The sequence below is a fragment of the Lasioglossum baleicum genome, chromosome 11 (assembly GCF_051020765.1).
Source record: "Lasioglossum baleicum chromosome 11, iyLasBale1, whole genome shotgun sequence".
Lineage (NCBI taxonomy): Eukaryota > Metazoa > Arthropoda > Insecta > Hymenoptera > Halictidae > Lasioglossum > Lasioglossum baleicum.
Window position 1 is genome coordinate 10,889,323 of NC_134939.1, and position 21,387 is coordinate 10,910,709.

General features: G+C 45.0%; 1 protein-coding gene across 2 annotated transcripts in view; it reads right to left on the bottom strand.

The window, feature by feature from the left end:
* LOC143213271 (follistatin-like) overlaps nt 1-21,387 on the bottom strand; it is a 59,948-nt gene that overhangs the window by 30,942 nt on the left and 7,619 nt on the right. For both annotated transcript variants that reach the window (XM_076432960.1, XM_076432959.1), the window contains 3 exons: nt 4,143-4,331; nt 3,089-3,307; nt 1,714-1,950 (listed from right to left, as the gene is read on the bottom strand). In XM_076432960.1, coding sequence (XP_076289075.1) covers nt 1,714-1,950; nt 3,089-3,307; nt 4,143-4,331 — 645 coding nt within the window. The remainder of the gene's footprint in view (nt 1-1,713; nt 1,951-3,088; nt 3,308-4,142; nt 4,332-21,387) is intronic.

The following is a 21,387-nucleotide window of genomic DNA, read 5'->3' on the forward strand; positions in this document are numbered from 1 at the left end:
TACAATGACAAAAAAACCTGTGCTTCGATTAGTTACTTCAGTAATTCCATAAAAATTCCCGGACTGGTCTTCAATTCGGCTAGAAAAATTTATTTAGTTTCTGAAACTGCTACCATATTTGTATTTTAAAAATTCAGAAAATTCAATAGCTACTTTGACTGGACTCCCAAGAAAAATTGCGCTAGAAGAAAGAGTGCAACAATGCGCAGCTGGTTTGTTTCAGAAAGAAGAATTGGAGAGTTGATCCCGATGAAGACTCGCGCGCGACCATGATTTTGTTATTCTCCGGCGACCTCTTGTTTAGCCATAACTTTGCTCGGTGACTTTATGGTACCTGTCAGAAGAATTCGGCACTGTGCAAACCAGACAACAATAAGGTACATTCCGATGCAAAGCAGCGGCAGTCTGGCTACTCGGCCGCTCACCAATGAACTTTCCCTCTCCCCTTTTTTCTTCGTCTCCTTCGTCTTCGTCCTTCACCCTTTCCTACTCGCCTCTTTTCCATGCTGGCTCGTGCTTCTTTTTCTCGCGCAGGAACCGCGAAGGAAACGCTATCGCGTCGTAAACGTTCGTACGGTGCTTTGGCAGCAAGAAATTGAAACATTTTAACTGCTCTCGAAATGTTCTGCCCGAAATAACAGCGTGATCTCTGCGTTACCTTACAAATTTGATAGTGATAATCGACAGCACTGTCCCCCAAATTTTGTGAACGATAGCTCAAAACATTCCATATGAACGTTTTAATTTGCGCAACGTCTGCTTTCCAGTACATAAACGGCAGCTCCTCGGACGAGTTTATTGTTCGTTTGAAGAACACTGTTGCATTGAAGTATCATAAAACGTTCTATACAATGGAGTTTGTTATCCATCGATCCCATCTGGTTTTACGAGAGACACCCTATATCACGATCCCGATTTCCTGCGTTTAATCGCTCTTTCACGCGAGGAGCAACAGGTGCCATCGAAAGAAAGCAGAAAACCCGTTGAAAACCGCAGATCACTTTATGGAGGACAATTCAGTCTTTGAATGGCACGTTTTTGCTGAATCAAAATTCCTGTTTGATGTGACAGGTACACGCAAGCATTAACAACAATGTAATTCTTCGTGCAGCATCTTCACACGACGTGCAAATAATTAGAACGGGAAACATGTTTATTCGACGGATCAGAAACCCGCATTGCAAATGTATTCGACGAATGTCGAAAACCTGAGCTAGAAACAAGTCGACTTCGAGAACAACCGTCACCCATCTCTCAATCGTTCCTGAATCCCCACCATGGCGCCATCGAACCACAATCCTCGCATCACCACCGAACCCACTCACCCGCTCGATATTTCTTATTCCTCTTTCGGTTTATTCAACGGCGAGCATTCCGTCACGGGTTGCGCATCGGTGCGCCGCGCGACCGGCTAAAAAACAGCTAAGAACAATGCAAAGAGAGGCTAAGGAGAGGTCAAAGAGAACCCCATGGAAAGGCAAACACGGAGGCTAGAGAGGAGAGGCGAGGCGAGGCGGGGAGGATGAGGAGGAGGAGAGGACCGAGACAGGGAAACAACGGGTCGTAAAGTCGTTAGGGGATGAGGAGAGGTGCACAAGGAACGAACGGAGAGAAAGAGAGATGGAGAGAGAGAGAGCATCGGGTGAAAGAGGAGGAGGAGGGGTTGGCAGGGAAAGACGAAGCAGGAAAAAGAAGAGAGAAAGAGAGACTCACGCTTGCAGTGGCCCTTATAGGCGACGGGAATGGCGCGACCTGCGCGGCAGGCGGCGAGTCGCAGGTGGCAGGCACTCTTGTAGGTGTTTCCGTCGGCCCCGCAAACGGGGCGTGCGGCGGCTCGCTGTTGCGGGGGCGGCTGTGGGCACCTGCGGGCGCACCTCACGCAGTGCGGGCTCAGGTTCTGGTCCAACAGGCAGCTCCGGCCTTGGCCGCACCGGACCCGTGCGCACGAACCTGCTCGACACTTTACACGTTATTACGCACAGTCGTAAACCGCCCCCGTGATCAATCTGTTGGCTGATCGAGCCCCCTACCCCCACCCCTGCTACGCAACGACCCCACATCTCCTGCAATTTCTATCGCGAAACCCTGCCGGCACCTTAACACTACGTTCACAACTAACAGTGACTATTAATTTTTTGTAATAATAATTTATGGGAGAGTGTGGATGTAAAATGTATGTGTGCAATGTTCGATTATTAACGGTCGTCATGTTAGGATAAGATAGTTGCTGTTTGGAACTTCTTCTTCGAACGATTATAACTTGGACTCGACGATGACGGCGCGTCAGCCAGATCAGCAAAAGCAATGACGACCAAAATGACGTACCCTACTAGAGTCAGACGCTTACCTTGAAGTTATGATCCAAGTCTGTCCAAGCCGCGGCTCGTACGAACCAGTTTCGGCGAGCCAAGCACCACGAGACGCGTGCTAGCAAAGCCACGCCCCAAAAGAGCCAGAGTCTCGTGATCACTATACCGCCAGATCCCCCTTACTCGCACAATGACAGTGCCCCTACTTCGTTAAGACTTTGACTCTACGCGTGATTCGCGGCGGTCTAACAAAGTAGCGAGACTCGAGGATATTTGCCTGCGAAAGCCCTAGTTGAGCATGCCTGGTACCATAATATGGAACTGAGGTATTTGGTAATGCATTTAGCAATGACAAAGAGCATTTGTGAGATATGCTCCAACTCATAAGATGAATTTATGGATTTCAGAAGATTATTGATTACTAATAGTCTGTAGCTAATATCGTAATCCCATTCCTAAACAGACGACCACTCGTAATCGAACATTCTGTGCAGAAAATGCGAATGAACGTGTAAGAAATGTTCCCTACAATTGTTAGTGTTACGGCTAGCTACTTGGGTCGATTTTTGCATTTGAATACTGCCGGTAATTCCACGGCGCGGCGTTCAATTAATTGAACGCACGGTGTTGAAGCACGCGTGTACATGGAAGATTGAATGAGCTCGTGTCACTCGACGCGTATCTTTTCATAAAAACAATCCTGAATGGATCAATCGGCAGCGATTCAATTACAAATGCGGTCGTGTGATAATGATTCCATCACATTCATACATACTCACTTTGGCAGTGGCCGTTATAGGCGACCGCTAGCTCGTGGCTGCCCTTCTTGCAAGCGTGTTTCTTCAGCCTGCACAGATTTTTGTAACTCTTCCCGTCGGTTCCGCAAACCGGACCACCGCCTCTCGGCGCCTTGCACTCGGGGCTGCAGACGCACCTTGGCCTTCCCTTACGCACCACACACTTTTTGCCCGCCTCGCACCTCACTTCCGCGCAGCTGTCTGCGAAAAAACATCGCGAAATTCTAAGAACATCTTCACTTTCGCCCGTCTCTCGTTTTCAATATGTTCTACTCGGTGCGAACGTTAGTCTCGTTTCGCACCTTAGGTCACCATTTTCAAAAAATTATTTATCTTCCCATCGTATTTGATTTTTCATTTTTGTGTCAAGTTGACACCGAGGGACAATCTGAAAAACCATTCTTTAATTTTTTAAAATTTAGAGTGTGCACAGGGTGAATCTTTTAACATGACGACTTCGAATAACTCGTAAGTTATTTATTATACGAAAAGATTCTTCCCTGTGTTCCCAGGGGGACATACAGTATCGCAATCTGTTTTTTATTAGTTTACCTTTTTTAAAGGCAATATTTTTAAAAATTTAACATATTTATAAAATTTCGATAATTATGCAATTACATGATACAATGTGCAACAGAGAATACGATACGAAGAAAATAGGCGTAGTTCTAGTGGGAATAGCTAACATATACGATTAGTTTCCAGAACGCTTATGCATTCTGCGAATCTAACTATTCTTCTGCTAAATAGTTCGTTATGCGAAACTGTTAGTGGATCGCCGGGAATACGAATAAACGCGGAGTAATTAGTAAAACGGTCATGTACGTCAATAAAACAGCGGAATCTGTCTGATTTATGGTTGTCAGTCGTTCCATGCGTAATGCGCCGCGATATAAAACACGAAGAGTGAATTCTGAAAATTATTGCACGCTGCGAATGCGTAAAGTTTGTTCATCGGTTACTACATCATTGTGCAAAGATAAATGTAGAATGTGTATATCACATATTTTTGGATCATGTTCGCACACACACATACCTCTGCAGGGAAGACACTGCACACCTCCTCCGAGAACTTGCCAAAAAAAAAGACTTCCGCTGTCGAGATCCTCCTCGGAGTACGCGGTCGCTGCCGCTGCGTTCGACGCACAACAATTGTCCTTTGTCACCTCTTTCGACAGTAACTCCTTGCAACGACCATTGCTGATGGAGGACCAGCACATACCGCCTGCAACATAATCAACAAATTTCGATTATTCACTAAGTACACTCCGCTATGCCAATTTATTCAATAAATATTGGAGATAAGTCATTCTAACAACTTGAATTAGCTAATTGATTTAATTCTGTGTAATTCTATCCAAAGAAACTGTTTCACTTTGTAAAGAAACACAGAATTTATGAATTAAGACATAAGGAGGATCATAGATTAAAGGAATTGATGGACTTCATCTCGCAATCCTCGCCGCAAGTTGTACACTGTAGAGCAAAAAGTGAATAGGAAACGGTATCTGCTTCAGAATGAAAACGTAAAATTCCAATCCAGCGAGCAAAGAAAACCTTGAGGCCGAAAGAATGGAACGGAATCGTCTCGTGAGGGCATTTTTTCCTGTTCATAGCGCGCGTAATCGCGGCTATAACTATGCTCGGTGTGTAACGCAAAACCGCGTACGCGCCTCTTTTTAATGAATGACTGTGAACGGATTAGTATTCCCGGAACGTAGTATTAATGAGACGTGTCGCAGGGGAAAATTCTTCTAAGGACTTTTAATTAACGCCATCTATGGGAGGCGTAAACGCGCGTTTAAAAAAGTGGAACAAGGCCCGCCGCGAAATCGAGGGACGTTCGTTAGAAAGCTTGACGAACGTGTCATAACATTGCAAAAGGAACGTTGCCCGCAATAATGTTACACGTGTACGTCGGTGATGGAATGGGACGAATGCCACGAGACATGGACTTCTGATCTTCTCAGAAAAATATGTGGAGTTATCATTTTTCGTCCCATTGACTTGTCAAGTCAGTGAAACACTTCAGAACGTGATTAATACTGCGAGTTAACCAACCAGCAAAATCACGTAAAATTTTTTTGAAAATTATTTACCTATAAAATTCGCATTAAGATACGCTGATCTATATTGGAATATACCAATTGTGGATCCATAAATGAGAATGTATGCAAAATAAAAATTAAATAAATAATTTAAATTTTAAATTAAACAAATTTGTATGCAAAATAAAAATCTACGTTCATTACAGGACTCAAATAAAATTGTAATTCTTCCATCGAGTATTTCAACAAGATTCAAATTTTAAAATACAGATGTGTCATTTTGATCTTGGTGAAATACTCAATGAAAGAATTACAATTTTATTTGAGTCCTGTAATGGACGTAGACAGTTTTTATTTTCCATACAAAAATTAGTATCAATTCTGTCAATCATCAATTTTATTCGCAGTTTTTGTGACAGGATTTGCCACCTCAGCACTCTGTGTCTTTCGAAACTAAATATTGAAAAATCGTTCAGCGATACAGGATATTCTTCAGGCGTGTCACAGGTGTGTTCCCAGTCTAAAAATAAAAGTGCATCGTGCTCGGGGAATATTTTTACAGCATGTGCATCATTGATAGATAAACGATGCGGTCTTGAGTCGCGAGAAATGGGGAGGCAAAGTACTTTTCTGCGCTATGCATTCATAAAGGAAACGTGTCCCGCGTGAACTCCGTGTGCAAGTACTCCGGCTTGTGTGATCAGCACACACACGGACCTCGTCCAATTCCTGGCTACAAGTTAGGAATAGTCGACATTGTTTGCCGAACTCTCCATCGGCTAGGGCAAAATTCTTCGAAGACGACGGGCTCGAAGATAAGCCAACATCCACGCCACGATGATGGCTCTCGCAACGAACGTACTAATTACTTCCACTTTCGATTTGTGTGTATTTAAATAGTACTTGCACGCATTTTGCATAGGAACTACGGGACTCTCCGCGAGATTCTTCTTCTCGCGCGGCAGAAAGAAATCCTAATTTTTGTTTATTTTATGAACAGTAAGAAGAGACAATTTACTCTCTTGGCTAGAACGTTTCTTTTTTGTACGAGGGAAGACGATGTACAATGAAATCCTAATTTTTATAGCTTATTTTATAAAAATAGTAATTATTTTTCACGGCGCACAGTTTCGATCAATTTCTACATTAATTTACTATTTTCTACTATTTTCTACTATTTATATACTACTATTTTCAAAAAAGTACGATCGTGAAAAATACCTCCTTTATCTTATTTTATAAACATCGGAACAAGTATTTATTTTCCTACGAGAAAAAATAACGTGAAATAAAATTTTAAAGCGTAGTTTTAAAATGTTTAAAAAATACTGAGATGAAATAAAAGAACGCTTTTCAGATTGCTTTTATTCTTCAAGTTGCACATGCATCGACCCAGAGATAATAAATTCACTATCTATTTTGCAAGATCAGCTTCAAGTAGTTTTAAATGAAGCATTCAAAATTATTGTCTCAGGTCACAATGAATCTATTCCAGCTCGTTATTGAACGATCTTATCGGTTATCGAAGCGACCCGAACAATGGAATCGCAGAAGAATACGAAAGAAATTACGCTGATAAACGTAGTTTGAAACACGGGATGTTTACAAGAGACAGCGAACGCGCATAATCGCGCAACAATCTTGATTGTATTCAAAGCACATTGTAGATCAGCGGATCAGAACTTGCGATCCCTGTCTTTGGTTTCCTTATACAATATTTTCTTTGGCTACGACTGAAGAGCGAGTCAGACGTCGTCAACAAAGGCGTGTGCTTAAAACGCGTTCATAAAGCGATTATGCTCCGTAACAGATTGCAACAATAAACGTCATTGAACGGTTATAAAGGAATGCCCCGGGTGGATTAGTTAATAACGTCGAGTCGCGATCGCGTAAGTAAACGTTAAATATAACAATTTCGAATTGATTCATTGTTGTGATAACTGCTGCCCTCGTTCGCAGATAAACATACCGGACCGTTTGTTTTTTCGTTCTTTTATTAACGCTCAGGGTCGATGCTAGAAAGAATTGGAACAGTTTTACTTGATCCTAGTTGTTTGTATGGGGCTTCGGTGTTGCGCTACGCTAAATAATTATACACACACAGCTGGGATTTGCGAAAAACAGAGAATGCTCAAACATTGTTGACGATTGCTCAATCTATCGGCAAATATTCTTACAGAGGCGCAGCGTTTGCGTATCTTAAAGTGCAGAAGATAGTGTATTTACAAAAATTAGTTGTGAATAGTTATTAATTTTTACTGTGTGGGAAAATCACCTGAATTAAAATTATAATATTTACACTTCATATAAAAGGAAATAAAATAGAACCTATGATTTACTTTATTCTGCGTCTCGGAGTTCTGGGAGCAGATTTAATTGGGAATTTTTTTCAATTTGTAAAAGAAGTTGACAAATTGGTCGAATATATATGTAGAGTATCCCATCGAATCGAGACCAATCGATGTCGAAACCGAAGGGCGCACGTGGGTGGTTCGCGTCCCCTAAAAATGCGAAAATCGAGATCGAAGAAATCGTGGCGGGTTTTCGCGTAAAAGGGCGCAGGACACGCCGTTGGGGCCAGGATCGAGACGTCCCTGAGAGACAATGGAACACCTCGGGCATCGATTAATCACCGCGCGATAATGCAATCGGAAACCGGCAGTTCTCCGTCTCCTGGTAAGCCTGGCCGGTGTCTGGCAACGAACTGCACGTAACCAAGATCCGAGGTCTTTTTGCTTCCCTCCCCTACAGCCATATCTTCCCTCATTGTCTCCCTCGCAGCCTCGTTCTCGCTTTCCTCGTCGATCTTTTCCCCCCGACGCGTCGTCTCGCGGCGGCCACCGTTTTCCTCTTTTTCTATCGGTCGTTCCTTTTTCCCGCGCCTCTTCCTGCCCTTCGGTCCCTTTTTTCGATTTCTTCCGTGCCTGTGCCTGTGCCCGTGCGTCGTCCTTCTCCCTACTTTTTCCTCTCTCCTCCTATCGTTCCCATTTCTTCGCCGTCTGTCTGTCTCTCTATCGCGAAATCGACGGGAAGCTACCGGCTGCAGATACAGACGCCGACTAAGCGCGTTTAATCGGTTCTCGGTACCGATTCGCCAGCGAACGATCGTTTAGCACGTGTCTGCCGTTCGTCCGGGTTTCCCTGGATTTGTCCTACTTTTCTTTCTCTATTTCTTTTTATTAACGCGTTGTCGGCCGGAAGCCTGTTAGCGCGATTCTCGGCGACTGCGCTCGATCAGAATATCTTTGGGAAAAGAATCCCGAAAGAAATTAGTCTACCAAAACTTGGAAAAATTGAATATCAAGAAATGTACAATAAAATATAGGTAAATTTTTGGATGGAATTTCCGTAATTTTTGTGACATTGCGGAAATGATTGAAATTTGTATAAAGCAGTCATTGTTACATCACAAAGATTATGCTTTTTATTATCCGGTGAGTAATATGACCACTTTTACGTCAGATTTATGCAGGTCGGTTACAGATTTGTATCGCCTGTGATTACGGGTAGGCATTACTCCAGAAGTAAACACGGCAACAGAAGCGATTCGATACTAAGCTTTCCGGCGAGCGACTTTCGCTGATATTTTTTTACCGCACCACGGGAAATTCGAGATTCTCAGGCCTAAAAACACAATCGGAGTTAAATTACAATGTTTAATTGTATGAAACTACCGAGTGTATTGAATTCTGACCGCTTTCCTTTCCTCCCGTTTCATTCGGTGATCGAGTTATTAAGGAAATTTCAACCGGGCAAAATAGCCGATCTAAAAAGAAATCAAAAAATACCTGTCACTGATTTAAAAAAATTGACCTTATTGTTTATCACTTTTTTGTACTACACATTAAGCAATGTTAATAATTTTTATTCAGATACTTTGCGAACTGTGTGCGAAGATGCGTAGACGAAATCAGCATCGAACGAGTGAAAAGTTAATTAAAAATAGGGGTCTGTTGGAGAGTTAGGATGAAAGCTCTGTGACAATTCTTAGAAGAGGCTGCTCTCATTTTCTGGCTCGCCTTTGCCACTGACCTCCCTCAACGTCGCGCGAAATGCGCCTTTCACACAGACGAAAATCAGACTATTTTTATTGCGATCAAAGAACGACCGAGATGCCGTCGATCCACTCGCTTTCTTCGCAGATTCGAGTACTTTCCAATTACTCCTCGAGCGACAACAAACAATGAGATTTACACAACACAATAACGTTTTTTTACTTCAAGAAATATACTCATTTTATTCAACGCTGAAATTGATTCTGCTAGTTAATTTTATGGAGTCGATGAATTAAAGGATAGCATTTTTCGCGACAGAAATTATCGATGGTTCTTATTACATATTGAATCCCACTGCTTCTGTGTATCTACCTTACATAATAATCGATACGATCGTAACCACACGAACCACATAATCCCTGATCCATCGACTACTACCTTGCTACCATGCACTTAGAAAAAGGTTTAACATCTTCGCACATTAAAGATGAATTCGTATCGTGTACGACAAATCGCCGCTGTCAGAGCTGATCATTTCTTACAAGCTCGTGAGCAGTGCGTATTCTACGACCATGTGACAATAATTCTCCATTTTGATTAAAAACTGCCAATTGAAATATTTCCAATTAGAGCCATAGAGCGTCACTGCTCCATCACATAAATGGCTGTAAAACTTGAAACTCTAGTGAAGCTTCCAGAATTAAAATCGCGAAAGGGTCGATCCAAAATAAATGAAACACAATGTTGGCACCCCTCCCTAACCGTTTGAATAGCAAAGTGGTCTCGGAGGTTTCCCAAATAGTAACCGCAGAGTGTTACCATTCTCTCAATGGCTAGAACGTTCACATAAGCGTATCCAAAGGCGGAGGCCGTGCAACCCCGTCCGGGAATAGCGTTGATTCCGCGCGGCCTCGATAAGATTCGCGCGATTATAATTAGTAATCCGTCGGACGTCACGGATTACGGGGCATACGGTGCGGCGGAATCGCGGCGCGGCAGCTTGTTACGGAGCGAAAAGGAAAGTCTGGCAAACACGGAGCATTAATTCTCAGCCACGGCGTGTCTAGACCGCGACACAGCCACCGTTTGGCCCAGTTACGCCCTTCTTCTTCTCCCTCTCACTCTTTGCTCACCGGCGTCGGTGCAGCTCCCCCTTTGGTTCCCCCCTTTGGTTCCCGTCGTCCCTTTCGCGTAAATGCAGTCGCAGTTTGCCCCACTCTACCCCCCTTTAGGTGGGCCGCGTTGTGTTCGCCACCTCGCGCAGTTCGCAGAAAGCCAGCAAACCCACTGTGGTTGCATCTACCGACACGAGGCGACGAGACGAGACGGGGCGCGAAGCGGTTCCGCGTCCTCTCTACGGGTTTGTTATTTGCGAGCTTGGCCCAGATGAACGAAACTTTGAGCCAAGTTCTTCTTTCACGCTCGAGTCCTTCCGCCTCTGCGCGCGGGCTTGCGTCATCGCAGCCCCGAGAACCACCCGGACCTAGAAAGAGTATTTTTCGCGGACCGAGTTTCGACCCGGGTCACCTCTGCCCCAGCAAGCTCGCTGGTGAAACGACCAACCGATTTGCGAAATGTAAGAATTGTAGCGGCAAACGTGTTGAGGTGGTTTGGTGGGTTTATTACCAAAGATTGATAATAAAAAGCTACCTTGTTTGTAGGTGGTAGAGAAATAAGATGGAACACTGAATTGAACTAAAAACATATGAGATTTAAAAATTACAGGCCGTTACGACTGATTATAGTCCTCCTTCCTTAACCCCTTAAGAGCGTCCGTGAAAAATTTTGTAGAATTATTAGTGCCCAGTTCAAGATTACATAGCATTTTTTTGTGTTAAAAATATTGATCGGATCCAAACAATACAGTATTTTACAAACAAATATCTTTGTTATAAATAAGTCGTTTGCATTACTCGAAAATCACAACGTTAATTCCCATCGAAAAATAGAAGAACGAATTTATACCTGTCCATGAACGTAATAATGACTTGAATGAACTTTTTCGTATACATATAATAGCAATGCAACTGTACTAAAAAGATTATTCAGACAGAGGTGCTCGCATTCACAATCCGCAATGGTATTTATTACGCCGTGAAACGCACGCTTTAAGTCGCTTAAAGGAGATGGCGCCGAGCAGATTCAAGGTCCTTAAAGAGCATAAAAAAGAAAATACAATGGTGCAACGAGAAAAGCCCATACCGATAGACACGTACTCCAACAGTGAAAATAATTGGTTATAAATATATTCGATTGAACATTTCATATTATTAAATAATACAAGAACACAATTTCGTAGGCTTCCTCTTATCGAATCAGACAACTGCTTTCTTCAAAGAACAATTCTGAATCCGCATTGTGCGAATCAATCAGCAGATCGAACTTTCAGAAGAATCGAATCAAATCGCTTCCGCACAGTCAATCCACGAGCAGGATTTTCAACAAAGCTGAAATCCCTGTAGCCGGAGGCTCAAGATCCAAGATATTGATGAAACATTTGACATTGTTTGCGGTACAAGCACTTTATATTCCACGGGGATGAGGAGGAAGAATATTTTCGCGAAGCGGAGGATGCGGTCGGTTGAGCACCGTGCTTGTCAGCCAGTTTTATCGTAAACAGGAGGATAATGCGATCCACTCGGAAAAATCGTGGAAGAGTTATGGGTCTAGACTCGGGGTTCTAGGCTCTATCCTCTAGGCTGCACAGGCACGTCGGTATGCGAGATACAAGCTGCCGATTAAACCGCCTATCCGTACTCCGTGTGTACTTACGCTCCACGGTGCTGGCTTTTGTGGATGCGCTGTCTTAGACTCGAAACAACGCTGAATCTCCCGTCAGACTTTTTCATAAATCTCTGCTAATATTGTTCCTTGAACGAGAATCCCAAAAATCCCAGTTTCTCATCACTTCGCTGCCTTTCTATCCATTTGTCCCTGTTCGTAATTTCGAAAAACATCGCACCGTATGAAATCCTTGTGTACAAACGTACACAATGAGGGAATGTACCAATAAAATCCCAGAACAATCTGCAGATTTCACTGCGAGTGAAACGAGGATTGCAGAAGAAGTGGAACGCGGTGAAAAAATCGGCAGATTGATGGCAGATTGCCGACAGCAGCAGAAACTATTAAACGTCGGCGTTTCCATGCAAAATGGCCGCGTGCATTCGCAACGATCCTACGAGAGAATAGAAAGCTACGTTCTCGAGCGGACCGCCTCTAGGAAACGCATTCCGAAGTTATCAAGATGTTCCTGGCCGAACCTTTTTGTTCGCCAACACCGCGACACAAAGTATCGCGAACTATCGGGACACCTGGTATATGTGAGTGCGGCTGCGCCGCGTGCGTTTAGGAAAGCCGCGCTTCCTGAAGAGCATAATGATCGGTGCACGATCGGAACCGAGATAAGATTCTTCCGGTGTTATCTCTGCACAATGAGAAGACCTAAACGTGTGAACGAGCGGAGGGAATGAGGGAACAATGAGACACGGTTCCTGTACCTAATCAACGGCGCGGCGAAACTCACCTGGGGTTGCGAAACGGAAAATTTACAGTTGCTCGCCGTTCTAGAACGTCGGGATTCTTCAACGAGCTTCTTCATTTTTTAACACACTGTCCGCCTGACAATTTTCTAATAAGTAGACCGCGGATCTTCATTTTTAGGAATTATTTAGTAAAAATGAAAATGTCTATTATAAAAGAACGTCGGGATTTTCAACGAGCTTCTTCATTTTTCACCACTTCGTCTTCCTGGCAAGTTTCTAATAAGTAGACTGCGTATCTTCATTTTTAGGAATTATTCAGTGAAACTGAAAAAGTCTTTTACATCAAAGAACGTCGGGATTTTCAACGAGCTTCTTCATTTCTTAACACACTGTCCGCCTGACAAGTTTCTAATAAGTAGACCGCGGATCTTCATTTTTAGGAATTATTTAGTAAAAATGAAAATGTCTATTATAAAAGAACGTCGGGATTTTCAACGAGCTTCTTCATTTTTCACCACTTCGTCTTCCTGGCAAGTTTCTAATAAGTAGACTGCGTATCTTCATTTTTAGGAATTATTCAGTGAAACTGAAAAAGTCTTTTACATGAAAGAACGTCGGAATTTTTAACGAGTTTCTTCATTTTTCAACACACTTCGTCTGCCTGACAAGTTTCTAATAAATAGACTGCGGATCTTCGTCTGCCTGGCAAGTTTCTAATAGGTAGACTGCGGATCTTCATTTTAAAAAATTATTTTATAAAAATCTAAAAGAGAAAGTCTTTTACATCAAAGAATGTCGAGATTTTCAACGATCTTCATCATTTTTCAACACACTTCGTCTGCCTGGCAAGTTTCTAATATGTAGACTGCGGATCTTCATTTTTAGGAAATTAAATTATAAAAATCTTAGAGGTGGAACAGTATTGTACATGAAACACCATTAATTTGGGACAAGAATAAAACGTCTAGTGATGTTCCGAGTCGAACACAGAGCACGATGGAGCCTCGCCAGGCCGAGGTCTCCGCTCCAGAATCACGTGCCGGTTCTCGTCGCGTCAAAGGCTCTCGGCTAAGCTGGAACACGCGCACGCCATGGCAGTTGACGCGTTAACCCGATACTCAAGTACGATTACCGCGAAGAACCGGTCGTGGGCAAACCACCCCTCCCCCTGGTAAAATGATAATAAATCGCAAAATGTCGAAAAAGACAGTGGGTCGAATCGCGGGAAACCTGGTACGTATCGTGCTCCGGTGGCGTGCGTGGTGGTAGATTCATACTGGTGGGGTGGAGGGGCGCGGAGGTAGAGGAAAGAGCGTCTCCAGAGAAGGTGGGTAATCCTGGAGAAGAAGACGAGCGGGACACACGGAGTGAAGTCACGGACATGCAACAATGTTACCCATCAATACCCGATACCCAGTTGACTTTCTAAGATTACCCGATCTCGGCCGAGACCGGACGCAAGGTACTCGAAACGGAGACAACCGCGGCCACACCGCGCCGAGGGAAATGCTGGTCAACGAAATGGAAGGAGGGACAGGGACAGAACAGGCTCGCAAAACAGTAGGAAAAGGGATAAAGAGAGCGCGCGAGCACCGTATACACACGGAGAGCCAACGAACCGGTGGGGGTGCGACGGGGGAGAGATGAAACGGGGGGAGAAAGAAAGAGAGAGAGAGACACTAACGGGGGGAGAGAGGGAGAGAAGCTTGTGGTTTTGGTCAACCGGTCGGGTCGCCGTCCGCGGGAACAATCTCCGGGCCTTGATGACTAACCGCGTGCCCGTCTTGCCGAGGCAAGAACTCGCCTCCCTGCGGCACGTCGGGAATGCCTGCGCAGCGTTTGCTCGGCCGAGTACCGATCTTTTTACCACCTGCTGTCGCCCGATCCCGTGATACCCCTCTCGTGTTATTTCACCGGTGCCCCGGCGTGATCGCCACCCCGGAAAACGCTCGAGGGGATCCGCTTACGTCCGACAGCCTCCGACCAGACCGGAAGATTCTGCTTTAGTCCCGCGCGACGAGATAGAGGACTTCAGACTGTCTGACTCTGGGGCGGGGACTGTTTGGACCAAAAAATGGTATAGAAAGAAGGAACTTTTGAGCCTGCGGATTTGAATGAGAGGCTTTGCATTGGTTGCTTGATAACTGCTCGGCAGAATTATCTTAAGATACTGGCTGGATTCAAGTTTGTTAATTTAAGTTAAGTGATTGGCCGACGATTGTCCACTAGGAACGCCTCTCGGTTATTTGGAGCAACCCCACTACTTGTATATTGTAGTGGGAAGAAGCACAATCCGGAGGAGTGGGGAGAGCCTAACGCGTTATTGGTTGCCAACTACCATTGTTTAACCACGAATAGGAGGGAGCTGCGTTCACAGCCCTGGGGACGAATGGTTATCGAGCAAGCGTTACATCTTGCTCTCGCTAGGTCAGGTTTTAATCATTTTGTGACCTAACGCACATTGACTTATATTATTATATTCAATCTAAAAGAGGATATCATTATTTTATATACAATGTTTATTGAATATTAAAAGCGGTCTTATCCGATGCATTTATAAATTTTCGAAAACGTTCGGAGAAAGCCGTATCCTCGTCAAGTCAGCTGGTATCGTCTTTGTTACGCGATAATTTATTGAAAACAATTATCTCGTACATGGTGTTCCGCAATTATTTTCGTTCCATTAAAATGTAAATTTCCCTAGAAAAGATCGTGCACCGTCTGGCCGGCGGTGTACAGGACGTATCAGGTACGATGGGCATAGCCTCGAACGCGAATGTAATGTGCAAAAACTGCACCCTGATCAACAGTTTCCCTTGCAGATGTCGCGTATGAAGTTGTTCTTGTGTCCTGCTATTAAAGATCTCCTGTCTCGAATATTTTTGTTGGATTCAATGTTACCGGAGCCACATATTATGAACCGCCTTATGCATATTGACCGTAACTAGCCTTATAATTTCCCTGAATATAGAAGCAGCCGCTCACTCCTCCTCGAGACACGTCTCGCATATCTAAATACTAAATGCTAAATTTGTACCGTGCTCGAGCATCACATTGATATCAGATCTATTAATACGCCGAGTACAATATACTTAAAATAAATTCTTGCCTTAACTAGCGAAATCGACCGTGGCAGGAAATTAACCGGATTTAACTGACTGGTTCGCTGTCCATTAGAATACCGTTTAAAAGACGCTAATCGACGTCGTCCTTGCCCGTTCAGTTCTTTAATGCGGCGCCGTTCCGCGAGCAAAAAACGAGGAAAAACGAGAACGACCAAGACGCGCGGCCCGAGGGGGAAAGGGGAAAAACGACACGACGTTCGTACAAGAAAAACTACGAAATGGAACAGCAATCGGCGAAAGAGTCGCGACATTATAATAACGCGCGGCACGGCGGTCGAGCGGCGCGCAGATCCCGACGCGACGGTTAATTAACAGCATAAAACAGCGTGTTTATCGTCAACGAAAAACGTGATGTAATCACAGCCGGAGTAATTCCGACGAGACCAGCATCCGTCGCTGAAAGCCGGCCGATTAGATCGAAACCCATTGAGATTATCTGCGTGGGTTTACCGTTAATCGGGTGTCAGCTTGCGAAGATCTATCCTCGCGTTATACTCTCGGCTGTTCGGGTATTAAACGCGACGCCATATTCGAAATTTCAGCTCATCAATTTCTCCTGTCTGCAAATAGAGAATGTTCCGCTACTGTTTCAGAAAATCTTGTTTTCCCTTTTTGTTTCATTATTAGAAACGTGTGAATCTATTATAAGATGATTCTAGGTAAAATTAATTTTGTTTGACGTAACAATAGAAATTTTAGAGAATGTGCGGCTGAAATGTGATAAGTAGACTGCAGATATTTTTGATAACATTTCAATAAAGTAGTATTTGAGTATGCTAAACAATTTCTAGTGTTAAGCATACCTCCCGTGGCATCGACCCAGCCAGAAAGCGAATTGTCTGCGGAACGTCAAAGTTCAGAAAAATGTAGAAAAACCTAGTAGCAAAGTGTTTTCAGTGGAACTGAACTGTTCGTACCGGAGAGACTCGGAAGGCGATTTCAGCCACATTAGAGAAGCGGAGCCCCGATTATCCACCCGTTTACTTATTCTTTTATTATTTTTTTTCCCCCGTTCGCCGTTGAACCCCGACGAAGAGAGCCAGGGGCCCATATTCCCGAGCGGCCATTTCTCCGACTGCTGGCTCATACACACGACGTCGGTTTTATCGTGGCGCAGGTTTTCGAGTAATCACTCTCGTTGTTGGAACTTGAAACTAACCGCACGCGCGCGCATAACTCGAGTGTTTTATCGCAACCTCATCATCACCGCAGACTGCGCCTTCGGCCATGCATGTCGGTCTGTTTTTGCCACGCTACACGTATTAAAGGCCTCCAAGTCAAAGTGCTAATCCGATACGTCTGTATACGCGGGCTGTGTAGAACCAGTTGGTGTTCATTAAAATGTAGTGGTCCGTAACTTTGAGAAATGCAACCTCCGTGATCGCCGTGGCCCTCCTGGACCCCTGGTCGACTCTCTTTGCCTCTCCTTGCCTCTCCTGTTCACCCTTACCTTCCTTCCTCCTCCTCCTACCCCACTCCCGTCCCCTCCTCCCCCTCCCGTTCATTGTTTTATTCCGCTGTCATTATCCTTGAGAGGAATTCTCTGTTTTCACCGATCGCCAAGTAGTTTTGGTCTTCTTGCTGTCAGACTCGCTTCGGCTGCTTTTCGACGCGCCGCTGCACATTCCCGGCGCGGGAGTGCGTATATTGTACCCTCGGCGTCTCGTGTCAGTTCGAAATCGGTATGGCTCGGTGATTTTCGGATTTTTCTACACGCGATCCGATCCATCCGTACGATCCATCGAACCATCGTCGACGACGCCGCGCACTCGATCCCACACCGCTGATCGATCTCGACTTCGGAACCGTACGCGAGCACGGATGATTTCAAATTAATTTTTCAACCGACCGGGAAACACGCCGAATTACGTCTGGCCACATCGTTGTACGATTTTTTTTCACGAAATTACAACAATGTGAATGTAGTATTTTCCAAAAATGAGAATATTTAGTGTTGAAATACTAGTGAGAGTCACTGTACACGCGAATATAGATGACCCGAGTTCGCCGAAATTTCCGAAGTGGATCTAGACGGTCGCGCGAAGGAATTTGCATTAATTCACGAAAGCACGTTTCCGCCAGAAAGCTGCGCAAACATCGAGAGCCGCCCACAGGTTTGCTCCCAAGCGCGAGCAAAGGAGCTGCCCGTAATCGCGGTGGCATAATTTTACGTAACGACGTATCCGATATTTTTCACGATCGATCGATTCGATTTCCTGATATTGTAGGCGAGATAATCGCTCCCGATTCCACGATCCGATCGCGTTTTACACGCAACGTGTGTCTCGTTGCAGCGAACATTTGTACGCGGACTCTTGTCTTTCGTTATTATACTTGGATACCTTGAGCAATTTGCAATTCTATAGCTGGCAAGTGTAACTGGACTTTTGTGAAACGCGAAACACGATCGAATTTTTGTGGTACCCGCGAGGAAATATTTTTTGTAATTTCCGTATACTACGTGGGAGTTGTACGTAAATTATCACCATTTTTAGTTAATCTTGTTCTGCCTTAGACTGTGCTTGTAGTTAGCGTGTGTACATGTGTTGGTACAGATATCGTTATCACTCTCTATACTTATTATTCTGTAGAGCTGGTACAAATCACAACATTTGGGCGAATCTTTTCGAAATTTTAGGGCTACTTTACTACACTATTCGAGTAACTAAAAATATTTCTTCTAGTCCAAAAGCGCTTTTCACGACGGAGTTATAATTGCTTCTCAGGGAACACATTTAAGCCGCTAGCAAAAATGGCAACAGCCGGCTCATTTTTTCGAGTGTCATTAAACGCTTCTGGGAGAACATGTTCAAAATCATACTATCAATCTATACATTAAAAAGTCCATCTTTCGTTAGAACCGGCTCCCCGCATAAGGGATCGAGGAATCCGCGTTCGCTGTCGGTGAAAAAGCTTCGCAAACAAACGAACGAACCGGCGTTACGTAACTCGGCGATTTATCTAAAAATATCGAACCGGGATTATATTCCGTAAGCATCTAATGTTACACGTCGGCTCGAGTAATGCGAGGCACACGAAAGCTTAGCGTATTTAAACGCGTTGCGAATAGAGACCGAAAGAAAGAAAGAAAACGAGAGATAAAGAGAAAGAAAGGCTGGACAACCATGTTCGTGTGCTGCCGATCAATAAAATCGGCAGTGTACAAGCGAACACCGACCGGGAAAATATTTACGACGTGTAAACGCATTCGCGTAATCCCATTGGCGCAACGATGCAGCGATGGGCCGAGTCGCGCCGCGCGATCAAGAAATTACACGGACCGCCGATCTTCCGTCGATCGTGATCTCTACAACATTCACTGCATGTTTCTAGCCGTCTTATTGAGCCTCGAACAGTCTTATAATCCCCGTCAAGTCCTGCACGTGTTCCTGACTTAATTAATTACGTACATTATTACATTATTATGTGGTAAACAGACTGCAAAATCTTTACGCAAAGTGGACACGATCTCCATTAATTATAGAAAACAAAATAATTCGATATTTGGAACGTGTTCGAAGTCATCGTACAAGAAACCGAGAGGAATCGGTACGAAAGGGACAAACGTGTGCAGGCTTCACGAAACTTACAATTAGACTTGGACAGCAGCATGGCGGATGGTTTGACGGTGTATAGGAGGCTTAAGATCCCTAAATCCATCCCTGAAACCTATCCCCACCAGCGGCATCATCTCGAGCAACCGTCAGTCTCATCCGGGGCCTCCGACTCGAAACGAGCTTCCGTCTCCCTCGGCGAGACCCTTCCCCAAGGAGGGTTGGAAAGCTCTCTCGAAAGCGAGGCACGCTCCACCATTTTGCTTTTCCCACTTGAGAAATCGAGGCTCGGCCCACCATTTTGCTTTTTCCTCTCTGAGGAAAACGGGGTGATATCGGCGGCTGTCTGCTACGATGGTTTTCGCGATGCTGCGGCCCCAGCGCAGTGGTGTGGCCCCTAGGTCTCTGTCCGCGTTTGCGAGCGGCTTCACGACTCTCCGGGCCCTTCTGGCCCCTTCGTCTGCCCCCGCTGGCCCTTCGTTCCTCCCTGATCTCCCTGGCGAAGACCTAGAGGGACCCTCTGCCCCCGCCGCTGTCCTTCTTTCGCCCAGTGGCATCGTCCTCGCGTCTACAGGCTCAAGCTCCACTCGGTGATGCGGAGCACTGACCCGCAAACTGGTTCCTCCATTACACCAGGCTTTCTTCCCCTGCCCGTCTACCCCCTTTTCTCTCCCTTCCACCTTCTATACACAAGCGTGCCTGCCTGTGTATGTCTCTGTCTCTCTGTTCAAGCGTGCGCGCGACCGCGCGCTTGTGTATGTGTGTGTGTTGGCTTCTTCTTCCTCTCCGTCCCCCGGTGTCTCGGATCACTTCGATTCCTCTTCTCTCGCTCGCCTCTTCCCTTCGCGCGGCGCGTCTCTTTACTTACAAGTAGCCTTCCTACGTCCGTGTCAGCTTCTGCAACCCCCTGCGGAACGATCGGCCTCGTCAAGACGCCGCAGATTCGGTAAGACTGCCCGGCAAACCCGCTCACAGCGTCCCATACTCTCCTCCGCCGCTGTTATAGTTAGCCCGGCCTTCGCGACAGCCTTTCTGACCCTCCCCTCACTTCTTCCCCATTTTTCTTTCTCTCTTTTGTTTCGCTTTGGTTTACTTCGGTTTGCTCCGGTTTGGATCGATTTGAGCGTTCGATACCCTCTCCGATCCCCCCGCGAGAGTATCGCTTTTATAGCCAGCCTTCGCGACAGCCTCTGTTCTTCCCCTGCCTTCTTTCACCCATCATTTTCTCTTTTGTTTTGGTTTGGGTCGATTTGAGCGTCTGATGCCCTCTTGTCTTGCTTTATCTAGTTTTGCTTTGACTTGGTTTGAGTCGATGTGAGTTGTTCTGCACGTCTGATACCCTCTGTCGCTTTTATAGCTAGACCGACCTTCGCAAGAGCCTCTCTGCCCTTCTCCTTTCTTCTTTCCTCCAATTCTTTCTCTTTCCCTTTGGTTTAGTCTTGGTTGATTTGCTTTGGTTTGCTTCGGCTTGATTTGGTCCTCTTGCCAAGACGCTCGCCGTCCCGGCTCTTCTAAACGCCGTGTCCCCGTAATGGTCGCAATAAAGTGTTTTATCTGTTTCATATTTTACGAGAGCCCGCTGCGACGATCCACGTCGCCGATGAAAGCACCGGTGATCGATGGATGAATCCGCCGGCCTTACCAGCCAAGACAGGTGTGTTAATTGGGAAATATTCTTGACATTCTTGACGGGTTTTATTGATACGTCGCGGCGACCATGTTGCGGGATTTACACTTCCGCGGGGAATTTAGAGGCAATTGGTTAGTTAGCTGATGGTTTCCGTGAGTCGCGAATGAAGCTGTTGCAGTCACTTCACCGAGCAATGAAGTAAACAGTTATCTTTGATTTTTATAAAGTTCTACTTTGTAAATACGCAGTCTACAATTCGCAGTCTGGTAATGATATTTGTGAAATGTTACATCATTTTGAACATATTAAGATTGTAGTGAAGATCCGCGCTATGAAATAGGTATTTTAGAATGTCTGTATAATAAATATTCCTGCACGTTTGAATCGAGCGCCAACTTTATTGTCAGAGGCTCACTCGCGTGAACCGAACGCGAAGGGTTAATT